At 38.3% G+C, this 15,527-nt stretch overlaps 1 protein-coding gene across 4 annotated transcripts in view; it reads left to right on the forward strand.

Annotated features, from left to right (window-relative positions):
• The window catches only part of AKAP6 (A-kinase anchoring protein 6), a 662,618-nt gene that overhangs the window by 415,167 nt on the left and 231,924 nt on the right, over nt 1–15,527 (forward strand). For all 4 annotated transcript variants that reach the window (XM_074393336.1, XM_003924219.4, XM_074393337.1 and 1 more), the window contains 2 exons: nt 7,339–7,435; nt 8,557–8,720. In XM_074393336.1, coding sequence (XP_074249437.1) covers nt 7,339–7,435; nt 8,557–8,720 — 261 coding nt within the window. The remainder of the gene's footprint in view (nt 1–7,338; nt 7,436–8,556; nt 8,721–15,527) is intronic.

Below are 15,527 nucleotides of genomic sequence, written 5' to 3' on the forward strand. Positions count from 1 at the left end.
AAACCAATTGGGTGGAAGGTAGTCAGAGAGCTTGCTAGAGAAGGTCATTCCTGACATGGATCTTAAAGGACGCACCAGGCTTTTCAGGGGGAAGAGTTTGCAAGGCAGAAGTGCCAGCAAGAGTAGAATCTTGGAGAAGCAAGACAGCTGGTGTGAACTGGAAACTTTAAGCAATCCAGGCACATTTCAAGGCAGATATGGGGCCTGTGAAGTTGAGTTGCCTGGGATATCAGAGGGACCTGCAGGTCATGCTTGGGGCCTGGATCTTATTCTGTACCCTGGCAAGCCGTTAGATAGTCTAAAGAGGAAGAAGATCTTCATCAGAGTTATTTTGTAGGAAGGTCACTTTGTATAATACAACCATTTGCATTACTGCAATACGCCAGGCCTTGTTGTACGTGTATCAAGGTATTTCATCCTCACAGCAACCCCATGAAGTAGGCATTAACATTTCCCCTCATTTATAGTTGAGGAAACTGAGTACACAGAGGTTGGCCAAAGCTACACAGTGGGTGAAGGAGGAGCCAGGATTTGAACCCCGGCTGTCCTGCTCCAGAGCCCTTGCTTGTCAATAGCCCTGTTTCACATCATAACTCCCTTGACACAGCTGACTGCAATTCCTTGTTTATATAGTGTTCCCCCCTACCCATTCCCCCTGACACACACATACCACTGTGAGCTCTGTGAGGGCAGGGACCATGTCTATCTTGTTTATAGCCATATTCTTCAAGCTTAAGACAGTGCCTGAACCTTCATAGGCATGCAACAGATAAGGAATAAGTCTAGTTTTGATGGCTGGGACTTGAGTTAACCCGACAAGGGATGATGATGAAATCCTGAATCTAAGGCAGTGTTAGTCAATATGGAGAGGTGAAGAAGGGGAAATAAATGGTCAGGGCTTGCCGATTGATTGGATGTGTGGATTTTGTTGGAATATTCTCACAGTGCTTCTGCTTTCCAACCCATACACTGGAGGGATGACTTGGCAAAAGAATCCGAAGCAGTGGGAAGCTCTCCCTGCTCTTCACAGAGCTCTTAAATTCCTGAGAAGAAATGTGGTGGACTCAGAATGACATGTTAGAATAGACTTCCCTTGAGATGGTTAAAAATAGAATGGACACATCTGCCTGGGATGGCTGAGAGACAGAGCTGCCCTTGGGTAGATGAGTGGTTAGATAGCCTTTGGGATTCTTCCCCTTCTGAAAATTCTCTGATTTAAAATAAATAAAAATTCTCCCAAGCTGCCTATGCTTAACTGCCTGGCTTAGAGAAGATAAAACTGAAGTATTCAAGGGTTGGAAAAGATTAAGTCCAAATGCCTGGATGATAAATGAGGAAACAGAAGCCCTGATTGGTTAAATGACTCCTCCAAGAGCACACACTTGAGGCAAAAGGAATACCCAATCACTGGCTTCTCAGTCTGGACTTGCTCTTCCCTATGTCTCATACAGCAGCATTTATGTTTTGGGGGGTCCTCTGCAGGCCAACCTGTGCTGGGTAGAAGCACAACAGCAAGGAAGCCTGGCATCTTCCCTTCAGGAGTCAGATGCCTCCACAATAAAGGACACTTCGCACCTGGAAATGTCACAGAGTACCATCTATTACATACAGTATTTGGAAAATAGAGAAAACGAATTTTAAAATCCATAATGATTTTTTAGCCTCACTCATTTCCTGGCACTGCTTTAGTGCTTTACATTTATTATCTCCAATTCTCACTGTTTCATTGCTTTATATTCATTATCTCTAATTCTTATGACAACCTGGAAGTTAGATAGTATTCTTTTCACTTTATATTTTAGAAAACTAAAGCACCTAGAACTTGTTCCATAAGATCAGAACATGGTAACTCCAAGTCTAACCCTGTACAAATTATGTTAACATTTTGTTGTGTTTCTTTGCAGTCTTTTTCTATGTACTGAGACTATTTACTTACATACATGTAATTTTATCATAGATATAATTTGGAGTCTTCATTTTTTTGTAAAATATTCCATATATTTTTCATGTGATTGTATAGTCTTCATTTTGATGGCTATCTAATGCCTTATCAAATTTTAGGAGGTTCTTAAATGTTTATTCCTATAAATCTTCCAATTCTTGGCATATATGGCATTTTGAAGATATATTTTGAAGACTGGTACATCTGCCCATCCTCTATGCATGGCACTGTGGAGGGGAGAAGAGAAACAACACAGGAGATCACGGCTTTCTTTTCCCCAGGAGCCCCTCTGAGAATGGAGAGTGGTTCTGGGCACAGCTCAGAGTGGAGCCTGGGCAGAGATGGCCTGAGGCAGATAGCAGGTGACTTTTCAAGCCTTGGCTTTTCTGATTGAACACACATTCTTCCCCCTGCCCTTGTAAAAAGACAAGTTTTCATTTTCTTAGGGTAGTAAAAATCTTTTGTGTGAAGAAAAAGTGTCATCAAGTGTCTTATTCATCAGCATATATACCATCTCTTTAAAATGACAGTGGGAGTAAAAGTTCATCAGTTCAATATGTCTTTCACATTTGGAGACTCCTGACTAATAACCTCTGGTATTTATCATCAGAACAGCCAGAGAACTAAATTCTGGCACATGCTTCTCTCACGCACTGAGAAAAACTTAAAAAGACAGAAGATTTTCTCCATTTTTCCTTCTATTCATTTAGAAGGAAAAGCATACCTTTTTTAATTAAAAAAAATATGAGCATGCAGAAACATCTGGCCTGTATTACCACAGCAGCTTCCTAAATGGCTTCCTCGTCTCCAGTCTGCCCTTTAAAAATCAACACTATTTACAACAGCTAGAAAGATTTCTAGATCACAGATTTGCACACGCCACTCTCCCATGTCACTGGCATATTCTTCCCTGACTCTCTCATGGTTCTTGGGGTCAAGTCCTGTGTAGCCATAGCTGCTGTCTCTCCTGCTTGCCCCTTGCCCAAGCCACACCGAGCTGTTTGTGGCGCCCTGCTTTGCACTATAATATGGGAGTATCTTCAGAACCATGTACAAATCAGTTCCTTCTCTACAAGCTCCCTGCTGTGCTCTGCTGAACCTGGATCGCAGCATGGGCTCCCACAATCCCTATCCAGGACTTATACAGAATATAACTCTCTATCTTGTTTGCATTTTATTTCATTTTGTTTTAGAGAAAGTCTTGCTCTATTGCCCAGGCTGGAGTGCAGTGGCATGATCATAGCTCACTGCAACCTTGAACTCCTGGCCTCAAGCAGTCTTCCCACCTCAGTTTCCTGAGTAGCCAGGACTATAGGTGTGTGCCACCACACGCAGCTAATTTAGCCTTGTTTTTGCTTGGCCAGCATAACTTAAATAGGGCAAGGCATATTACTGTTTAGTTTGCATAAGGTTCCGTCACTCTGTGTTATGCACTAAACCCTAATTACACATTTGTTATATGTGGGGTCTTATAAAGCTACTTGTTTTCTTTTCTCCTTTACACAATAGAATATAAGCTCTTTGAGGACAAGGATTGTATATTGTTAACTTTTGTATCTATAGGCTTGACAAAGACTGCTCAATAAGTATTTATTATATGAATTTATGCCTTATTAGAAAAACAACAATAGGTGATGGGGAGGAAGGCAGCAAATCACACTGCCACGTGTGTACCTATGCAACAATCTTGCATGTTCTTCACATGTATCCCAAAACCTAAAATGCAATAAAAACAACAACAACAACAAAAATTAGGCCAGAAAATCCTCTAAACCAGGCGTCCCCAAACTACGGCCTGCAGGCTGCATGCGGCCCCCTGAGGCCGTTTATCTGGCCCCCTGCAGCACTTCAAGAAGGGGCACCTCTTTCATTGGTGGTCAGTGAGAGGGGCACAGTATGAAGGCGGCCCTCCAACTGTCTGAGGGACAGTGAATTGGCCCCCTGTGTAAAAAGTTTGGGGACGCCTGCTCTAAACTCTTTTTGGCCTTTCTGCTTGTTCACAAACATCACAAGACTCGTGGAACTCAGTGGACCTGGCAGAAACTAACAATATTTCCATCAGGTGATTGAAAGTCTGTGTTCATGATTTGATACTGCTAAGATTGAACCACTCTGAACATTTGAGCCTTTGAATGTGCTTATGATCTTTCCTACTTTTTCTTGTACAGGGATATCTATTTCCATCAAGGCATGTATTTCCTTGATTTTATGTACACATCACTATCAAACTGGGCTATTCAGAAATCTGAGTGGAAAGGATTAGATGTGTTATTTTATCTGCTTTGCAAGTCTGATCATGACCAAAGTACAGTCAGTGGAAATACTCAAAGTTGGTTGTGCCAATAAGTAGTAACATCCAGATATATGCAAGTTGGTGATGCTAGTGGTTATAGTAATAGAAATGCCCATTGATGAATCTTTGATAATCCCGTGCTTGTTTCAGTCATTGGTTTTCTATTTCCTTAGTTATTCTCTTCTAGTCATTCAGCTACATGCTGCTTTAAAGATGCTAAAAAAGATCTGGTGTCATCCAGGACCCAGATTACTCGTATTTATGGAATTTCATATAATCAGTGCCATGGGACTATTGTACCTGCCTATGGCAATGTTCTAGCCATAAATTTGTTCTCCAGAGAATGCTCTGCATTTTCAGGGAGTGCTATGGATATTGCAGAGGGACTGTACACTATAGGGCATTGCTGAAGAATGAAAATATGTTCAAGTATCAAGTTTAAGGAGAGAACAGTAACAAAAAAATAAAACACTTTCATCTAAGCTTCTTTCCCTTGGGAAAGGTGGGGGCAAAATGGAGAGAGCTTATTATAGAATCCTTTAGCAGCTAGAAATTTCATTGGCTATTTTGTTAATGTGCCTGCTAGTCTGCCTTCTCAGAGGTTCATTGTGAATTCCTTAGTTGATATTATTAATGGTTAATGGGTGCACCTGAAAATCAAGCAATATTGTACCATTTGGGTAATAGTTATGTTAAATGGTTCTTTTCTACAGCATCAAGCTTATCAGATTATCTTTTTCGTAATAATGAATACCTCATCTTTTCCAATTTCCTAATCAAATGCTTCCATGTCATCTTGAAGCAGAGCCAGTGCCAGCTGCATCTATTCTATACTCTTGGCTTCAATTATATCAAATTACTCAACCTACTTACAGTTCCTTAGATTCCCATTTGCTCTGAGACATAGGCCTCATGCACCTCTTTGGAAGCTCATGATTACCAACTATTCAAAACAAGTCTATTGTAAGTAAACAGTGACTCAAAGAGAGCCCTAGGCTAAATGTACAGTTATGAGGAAATTTCCAGAATAAGTTTCTTCCTAAATTTGTGCTCTTGGGTTGATCTTAGCTGTTATCTTTACCCTGTCTCTGCTCCCTAAAACACACATATATCTCATTCTGCATGGTATTTCTTCAGAGTTGAGGATCTCTGTGGCAGTGGCAAAAAGTAAGTGCAGCCATGTTTTGACTATAAAGTAACAAACATTTAATTTTTCATAGATAATACATAGTTTGGATTGATCAGGAACATGAAGCTTCCCATACATTTCCATATTTTATTTTATTCAACTAAATACCTGTAGCTAAAATAGGACAGTACAAGAAATGGTGAACAGCCTTGGGGAAACCTGATATTGTCACTTTCTGTTATATTGGCTGCTGAAACTTTATTGTATCTTATTCCTCTAGTCAGATGAAATGATTCATCATTCTGGAGTCATCTTTTAATAATGAATTATAATTATAACAGCATATAATTCTTATCTTTATAATTCAAGGCTTCATCTGCACATCTCTCTCTCCTTCATTTCTAGGTTCTTTTGATCATTGTTTCAGTCTTTTGAACTTTAAAAAGATCCATTTTCTCTGTGAAGAAAAGGAGAGTTTAGACTCATCACTGACCACCCAGGATGACTCAGGCTATACTTCCTTCTCCTAGTAACATGTTCAGTTGCCCGTTGGTGCCAGAGGCCATGCTTTATACTCCCTAAATCTCTGTTGCCCAGCACAGTGTATAGAATGGGCACAGTACGTGGTTTCTAAGTGAATGAACAAATGAATACATGATTTCACAATTTATGATTTATTTACCTCTTTAATCCAAAATTATATTCTACCTGAAACTGTATCATTTCACACTTCTATCAAATATTCTTCATACCAAGTACAGTGCAGTGCATACCTTCCCAATAAATGTTTAGTGAGAGCAAAACAAATACTATATTTTGGAGAAGGAGAAACCAAAATTTGGCCATGCAGTATTTCAAAATCTATGCTTGTTCCAATTAGTCAAGGAGGAATTTTCACCCCCTAAATTAACCACTGGTTCAATAGATTGGTTACTGTGATTACTTTCCACTAGACCTCCTGTGGTTGGAATGCCTTATGAGATTCCAGAGATGGAAAAATCTTTGGAAAGCCATCTATGTTTCTTGAAATATTTAAATGGAAGCCTTCCCCTTCAGAATGTTATTGATCAACTTCATCAGATATCCATGAAAATTTCTATCGAACAACTTGTATGTGACACGAACTGGAGATAAATGTAAAACTGGAAATTTTTCAAATTACTTATAATTTGGTAGTCAAGGATAGTAATAAAGCAGCATATAGTATGATAAATTTTAAAATAGAAGCAGACATAAGGAGCATCGAGGGGGGAGTAATTAATTCCACATAAAGCATTAGGGAAGGCACCCTGAAAGAAATGGCTCTGAGTTAGGTTTCAACCATGATAGGAGTTTTTGTCTTTTGGATAACCATCATGAGTGAAAAATGCCCCTGATTGTGCTTGAGGTATTCATTTATAAAGCAGTGTCATATTTTAGGGAATAAGCTTTTAAAAAGCAAAGATCTGAAAGACATTTAACTCCTCAGTGCAGCACCTGAATCTGCCACTATATTCTTTGTTGTGCGATATCTGAGAAACAGAGTTGAACCAAACCCTACTGTATTAATGGATTTATATATGTGCACATAAGGGTAATATATTTTATGCTGCCAATTTTTTATGGTTTCATAAATAATGCTATCACTAACATTTCTAAAAAATGAAGAAAAGAGCTCATATGTGCTAGTAGAAATTCAGTATATTTTATAGAACACTGCTACTCTTGATGTAGCCTACGGGATGTGACTTTTCATAAAAACCTAATGAATTTCTAGATTTGTCAGCTGTTTCCAAACAGATGCACTTAGCTAATCTAATGGAAACATTTTGAGCCCAGATCCCAAATATCAATAGCTCTTAGTATTGTAAATTAGTTTGTCTATTGGGTAAATTGGGCTGTGTGGTTCTTGATAAAATGTAGCAAGTAATTTTATATGGATGTTTTATGTGTAACTGCCTTGCCAGGGTTTGATGCTCATATTTTTCCTCGCAGAGTTTTAAGTTGAATGTAGACAGTCATTGTGCTCTCAAGGAAGCTGTGGAGGAGGAAGGACACCAACTTCTTGAGCTTATTGCATCTCACAAAGCAGGTAAATCCTCCTGAAATATTGCAAGTCGTTATGTCTCCAGACTATTAAGAATGAAGAAGCATTGCTGTAAATTACTGCATGTATTCACTTCCTTATGTATTATTAATATTTACATTATCAGATTGACCTTCAAGATTTATAAATGTTTCATATACTGCATACAATGCTGTGATACTTATAAGATGAAATACTGCCTCCAAATGGTCTGTTCATTTTATTTTGGACTTGCTGTTCGCCTGAGTTTCAGTTGAAATTACATTCTTGAAAACTTCACATTGACATGCTTTTTGATGTAGGTGCTCTGGAAATAACATTAAGATAATGAATGAGAATTATATACATAGTTATAATATATATGCATTAGGGTACTTATAGATACGATTATAGATATAAGGCAAGCAGTCTAGATTATTTCCCTGCTGCTTCATACACATGAACATTTTGCATGTTCTTTGCTGGTCTTTGCATTAGCAGAGTTTTTGGCCTTCAACCAGTTCTTAGCCCAGTATCAATATATTTATAAGGAACCAGATTATAAATAAAAAATAGTTTTGTCATTTGGTTATAGTTATCCTGATAATAGAAGACTGCAAGACAGGACGACTTACAGTTTGGCTCTAGGTTTGAGCTTAGCACAGATAAATAGGAAAAAGATACTATTAATTGGATTTGCCATTGTTAAAGACTATTGTCTTAATTCTGTCCTATTTACTGTAGTTCTCATTGTATTGACTTTGCCTATTTCCACATATATTTCTGATCATTATAAAGTCTCTAACATACACACAGAGTCTTCTATTTGGAATGTGAAGCGGTAATATTATTAATTTTTATGCATTGTGATTTTTGTTTCTCATGTATTTTTAAAATCAATATACTGAGTCTAAGTCAATTTCCAAGCCAGTCATCTATGTGGTTAACACATTTTTGCGTCCTTATACCTTATTTCAAGAATTGCCTTTCTCTATTCTGAGTGACAAATGCTGATATGGCAGGTGTTGTTAATGGTCATTTAAAAATATTTATATTTTTTAAAACAGCCATCTAATTTACTAAACAAAAATAATGAGTAAAGACTCATTCAGGTCCACAACTTCTGCTTTCCCCTTCTTTTGGAAAAGGACTGAAGGACATGCTGCGGATGATTGCAAGTCAATGGAAGGAGCTGCAGAGGCAAATCAAACGGCAACACAGCTGGATTCTCAGGGCTCTGGATACCATCAAAGCCGAGATACTGGCTACTGATGTGTCTGTGGAGGATGAGGAAGGGACTGGAAGCCCTAAGGTAAGTGGCTTGAAGTTTGCCTTATTTCCTCTTATTTCTGTCTTCTTTTGAACTACGCACCACTGAAGTTTTCTTTCCAACCCTAAGGCTTTTCGTTGCTACTGGGTAAACTTTATCTATCTCTCTATATAAAAACAAAATGAAATGGCTTAGTTTAAAACAATAAAGCCTTCAACTTTCAAGTTTTCTAGGAAGAGGTCTTTTTTTGAAAAGTGGCAGGGTAGATGGGGGACTGTACTTTAGGGGTGAGAGAAAGGGGAACATAAAACATTTAGTAAACAAAACATAAAGCATCTTTAACATGAATAATCAGAATGGTTTTAAATTGTTTTGTTGCAACTATAAATCACTATAATCAGTGCAATCACTCAGCTCTGACATCCATTAGCCGCTTGGTTACAGCAAATTAACAAAGAAGAGAGAAAGTGATTCATTATCTCATTCCTGTTAATGACTATCAGATGCATTGCCTAATTAGGGGATGGTCATTGTAGTGGGAAGAAGGTCATATGCTTTGCTACAAATCTTTTTGCTCTGAGTGTAAGTTCTCCATAATGGTACATGCACCGAATACAACAAGTACTTTAAAAATGAGTGTTGACATGTTTTGGTTATTTGTTTTAGATGTACAAAATAACCCATAAAACATACGCAATTGAACTTTAAATGACGCACCTTTTAATACAAACTGGCACTGTTCTAAAGGTATCTTTGGACTCCTAGTGTGGAATATAATTTTATTAATTTGATATTTTTATGTAATCACTCTTTTGTGTCTTTTCCTATATGAAAGTAAACACAGAAAACCGGTCTCATAATAAATTCAGAATAAAATATATTGTAACATGGGGAAACATATTTAGGAGTTCATGGTTTTTATTCCTGGCTTGGACAAAGTAAGTAAATCATCATCAGATCACATTTATTCAGCATCCCTGTGGATTGGCATTGTGCTAAATGTATACAGAGAAAGTTAAACAGACACTTTGCCCTCTTAGACACATGTTTTTAAATGCAGGCAGAGGAGAAATGCAACTAGCTTGGCAATGGTGAGACCCATGCAGCCAGTGAAAAGTTCAGGCAATTTTCGGCTTTTGAATCTCAAACTATGCCTTTAACTTAATTGTTAGAAACAGAAGATGGAATGATGAGCTCAGTTTCACTTAAAGAAGGCTCCATGAAGAAGGTTACATTTCAGGAAATACTTGAAGGAAGGAGGAGAGGTAGCTTGGCACACAAGCACATATTTTAGGAAGTGATGTAATGAAAGGTTCAAAGCTGGAACTAATAATATGGAATGGAGCGTACATTCAGCAGAATTCTCAGGGCAGACTTGGAGCTATTTTACGGAGTAGACTGTAGGGAGAAGTTGACTGGGCTAATGTTACGGTGTGTGTGGAAAGGGGGAGAGGAAAGATGCTGAGAAATGACACAGTGAAAAACTTACTGTAGGAGACAGAGGCAGGAGGATCATTTGTGGTCAGTAGTTGCAGACCAGCCTGGGCTACAAAGCAAGACCCCATCTCTGCAAAAAGTAAAAAGATGAGCTGGCCATGGTGGCATGTACCTACACTCTTAGTTACTCAGGAGGCTCAGGCAGGAGGATTGCTTGAGCCCAGAATTTGAGACTATAGTGATCTAGGATCACACCATTGCACCCCAGCCTGGGTAACAGACTCTGTCTCTAAAAAACAAACAAATAAAAAATCTTTATTGTAGCTGTACAATATGGTGACATTCGCCTGCAATCTGAGCTACTCTGGAGGTGGAGGTGGGAGAGTTACTTAAAAAAAGCTTCATTGTGTTTTATTTATTTAACAAGAATACACTGAGTGCTTATTATTTAAAAGCTATCCCATATTGGCTACATTCTACATGCCAGATGGTGTTCTACAGCACTTTTGTATTATCTCATTTAATTACTACAACAAATTTTTAAAGTAATTCTCTTTTAATCCCGGTTGGAGAAAATGGGGGCAAAGAGAGGTTAGGGAACTTCCTTAAGGTCACACAGCTTCTAAGTAGCAGGGCAGGGATTTGATTCTGAGCCCTTTGATCACAGAGTGTACTTAGTCTTTCACTGGCACTGCTTAGGGCCAAGTGTGGGACCAGGCATTAGAGATGAACAGTTGACCTTAGCGCCTGTTTCATGAAGCTTGTGATGAAGTTTGAGAAACAGACTTCAGTAACGCATGCCTTTACAGATTGTGATGTACTGTGAAAGAAAAGAGAAGGGAGTCACAAGAGGTTGGGCCAGGAGAAGTGATTTAGACCAGGACATCAGGGAGGGATTGACGTTTTGTGACCAGGTCAGTGTGGTTAGAAAGGGAGAAGTGTGCAAGGGAAGCTGGGTGCCCTGTTGTTGGAGGGGAGGCTTTTGGAGTAAGAAATGACATCGTTGCATTGTACTATAGAAACTCCTTACTGGCTATAGTATGGGGCATGCATGGATGGGGTGGGGTGAGAGGGGATAAGGTGGGAGTGTGCCAAAGTGGACTACAGAAATGGCACAATGACTTACATTAATGAAAGGGCTATGTTGAAAATGAGTACATTCACCAGGGCCACTTTGAAATCAGCTTATCGTTTAGGGAGGCATCGAGCTAGAATGAACTTGAGAACCCAGTGAGGTGAAAGTATTGTCAAAGGAGAAGCATTGTCAGCATTTCTTAAAAAGAGGACTTACCTGCCCAGGCTCCTCCGCAGACCATACCAGACCTCATGGTTGGGGTCCCAGAATCTGCATTCCAATAAACTCTCAGAGAACTTCTGTAATAGGCACCTAGAAAACCCTTTTCCTGCAAGGATTATATGATCCTCATCCAACATGAATAAGAGAATGTCTGTTGCATTGTTAATCATAATAGCAAACAATTGGCATCGACTGAAAAGTTTAACATAGGAACCGTTTAATTAAATTATACTAAATTTCATTCTAATGAAACGTTATGGTTGCGTAGCCACAAAAAAGTAATGATTTGGAAGAGAATTGGAAAAATTGGAGGATACCTATAATATACAATTTCATATTTTAAAAATATATTGAATTTTCCAAACCTCTCAATGCACAAGAATTATTATACATTAAAAAATAAGAATACATTTAAAAACATAAGAATTAAAAAGTGATTTAAGAGATAAAATAGGTGACATTGAGCTAAGGGACTCGAGATACGATTTTTTTTTTTTTTTTTTTTTGAGACGGAGTTTCGCACTTGTTACCCAGGCTGGAGTGCAATGGCGCGATCTCGGCTCACCGCAACCTCCGCCTCCTGGGTTCAGGCAATTCTCCTGCCTCAGCCTCCTGAGTAGCTGGGATTACAGGCACACGCCACCATGCCCAGCTAATTTTTAGTATTTTTAGTAGAGACAGGGTTTCACCAGGTTGACCAGGATGGTCTCGATCTCTCGACCTCGTGATCCACCCGCCTCGGCCTCCCAAAGTGCTGGGATTACAGGCTTGAGCCACCGCGCCCGGCCGAGATACGATTTTAAATATCAAGAAGAAAAATATATCTGGGTCTCTTTTTTTTCCTTTTTTTTTTTTGAGACTAAGTTTAACTCTGTCACCCAGGCTAGAGTCCAATGGTGCTCACTTACTAGCTGTGTGTCACTGGGACAATTATTTAACTTCCCTGTGCCTCCATTTTCTCATTTATAAAATAGAGGTAATGATAATATCCACCTCAAAGGGTTTTAAAACAGATTTAAAAGAGTCGACATACCTAAAGTGCTTAGAAGAGTGCCCAGTACATAGTAAATCCTAAGTAGGAGTAAATATACAAGGCTTCATTTTCTTATTTTATTTTATTTACAGTTCTGGGTATATGTGCTAGATGTGCAGGTTTATTACATAGCTAAACACGTGCCATGGTGATTTGCTGAACCTATCAGCCCATCACCTAGGTATTAAGCCCAGCATGCAATGGCTTCATTTCCTGATGCTCTCCTCCCCTCGCGCCCCACCGTCCCTGCATTGACAGGCCCCAGGGTGTGTTGTTTCCCTCCCTGTTTCTATCTATGTGTTCACATTGTTCACCTCCCATTTGTAAGTGAGAACTTGCGGTGTTTGGTTTTCTGTTCATATGTTAGTTTGCTGAGGATAATAGATAAGCCTTTGTTTTCTAGGGACAAATAAATACTGATAATAAATAATAAATTATAAGTAATAAATAAATATAATCTGATAAATACTGCGATAGCGATAGGAACAAAGTGCTGTGGATACACTGAGAAGGAAATAACTAACCCTACCTGGGGCTATCAAAGAACAATTTACAGGGAGGCTTTCATGTTTTAAATGAAAAGTAGACAGGATTTTTGCCAAGGTGAAAATAATGGGCATAGAGAATAGCCTATGGAAAGATGGAGAGGTATAGAAACTGTGGTGTGGCTGGAACCTGGGACCCTGTTGCAGATGCTGAGTAGGCCAGCCTTCCAGCCTGCACCAAGGCACAACAATGTGACAAAAAATGATCCTTAATAATTAGTGGTTTGACAATAATTCTTCCTATGTCTCCATTAATATAATCCAAGTCAGAGTGAGGTCTCGATACAGAATAAACCTAAACATACTGTTTAAGCTGACATTTTATTGCCATATTATAATAAATAGGGCAAGCTTAAATAGGTTACCCTAAAGTTCTCCACTACTAGAAGCTGGATTTGGCTTCTTAGCCATTATGTCAGTCCTCTTTCCATGATGTGACCTTGCACAGGTCATGTACAAATTGTGCCATGAAATGCATCTCCAAGCACAGCAGTTATGATCATCTATTTCATCTTAGACCTAAAGAGGAACTAAAATTAAAACATGAAAAAAAATAACTCCAGAATTCATCTTAGGTTTACTTCAGAAGCTACTGGGAGCTTGAGAAGCGTAATAGAAAATCTAAGGAATATATCTAGGGGGTATTTTTCTTTTTTGCCTTGTTTGAGAGACTGCAGAAAAGGACTTGGTTTTAGAAATCCTGTAAAGAAGGATAGGAGGAAATTCAAAGACTCTGAGAAACTTCTCCCCTAGGACTCGGCAGCACACCTTATTTGTTGTATTTCATTTTTTAAAGAAGTGTTTTCCCAGGACTGTGAGATCTTTTATACATGGAAATAGAGAATAGAATTCACCAGTTCTAGAAATAGAGCTTTAACACTCACATCTTAGAATTGGAAATATGCTTATAATTATAATTTTTACTTTAAGATAGATTGGTAAAAGTTTATCACCTTAGATTAGGCTTTCAGTATGTTCAATTTTTTAATGGTCTATAGCTGGAGGGATTTCAAAACATAGTGAATAATACCTAACAAAAGCTACATTCTTTTTTTGACCTTTCAAGGCAAAAAACAACAATTCTGAAAGCCAGAAAGCATCTTTAAATTTTGTACATTGCCTCCTTTAAAATGTTCTTATCCTCTCTTTCTTTACTTTTCACTTATAAAGCATGCATCATTACAGATGTCTTAGAATGGAGACCAGGATTTCCCCATATGACTTATCCAACTTTGCATCACTGAAAGCACAGAAAAACAGTTCCTTCACCCTTTTTTAAAAAACAGATAAGTTTCCAGAATGAAGAATATTTGAAGATTTTATTGTAAATTCAGAAAACTTTACAGCTCCTACAAGGGTGACCTAACCTGAGTCCCAACCAACACCTTCATTTCTTTAGTGAAAGGAGACAGAGAGTTAGCTGCTTTGAACTCTAGGATTGTGCTCATTTTATCTGCCTTCTTTGAGGTTCTTAGATTGAAGTCATCTTCCTTTGGAAATGAATATCAGACTGTGAAGGTCATCAATGTTATCTGTTCAACAATAACAGAAGAGTAAGCTTAAGGATATCCTTATATATGTTTGCTCAGCCCTACAAATGAAAGTGTTAGACATTGGCTGAGAATGTACATTTGACTTGCAAGCAATATACCCAATTGACCTTTCTTTAGATGTCAAGAGAGGCAAGTCCAGTATTAGCATGTGTTTTTGTTTGTTTACCAGATGCCCAAGTCTTAACCCAGAGTCTATGCTAATGAATTATGGGTGACTTTCTTTAACTGAAGGGATGTAAAGGAGTCAATCTGGGGAGCTTCTTGGCAAGATGTTTTCTCTGTATTTTATGGTATCTCTTGGGTAATAGCACAACTGGATAATAATTTCTTAGAATAGAACTAGATCCTGATTCTTCCACAGCATTGGTGAGACAAAGTATTGTCTCTACATTCTTTTCTTTTCTGGCTCAGAAGCTTATGTAGTTAGCATGTTCTTTAAGATCTTCAGAAACAGCATTAATGTAATCAATGAGATTTGCATTTATGTGTCGTCAGTCCCTTATATACTGATGCACATATTTATAAGAACTGCTTGAGACACTTTGCTGTCTTCCTCATGCTAAAAAAGAGTATAGGTATATGTTATCAAAAGGAACCAGAAATGATCTAGTAAGATTAAATTGTGCCTAAAGTAGTAAAAAGAAAAAGAATAGACAAAGGCCTGGCCATTATTTATTGAGTGCTGACAGAGAACTCTGCCCAGTGCTAGGCCAGACATGAGAGAAGACATGCTTTTCTGCTTAGTGGTCTTATCATTTCAGTGTAAGCACATAGTGCAACATCTTGTCTAATGTACTGTGGACTATCTTAGATCTAGAATAATAGATTACCTAAGATTCAGATCATCTTAATTAGGATGTTGGCAGATTGAAATGGAATGGGGTTCTTGATGCAAGCAAATGAGAATAAATGCATTACCAATTTTACCTCTTCTGTGTAAAAATCTTTCTAAAAGCCAGTATCCTATCTGGTTCCTTTCCCACT

The sequence above is a fragment of the Saimiri boliviensis genome, chromosome 2 (assembly GCF_048565385.1).
Source record: "Saimiri boliviensis isolate mSaiBol1 chromosome 2, mSaiBol1.pri, whole genome shotgun sequence".
Lineage (NCBI taxonomy): Eukaryota > Metazoa > Chordata > Mammalia > Primates > Cebidae > Saimiri > Saimiri boliviensis.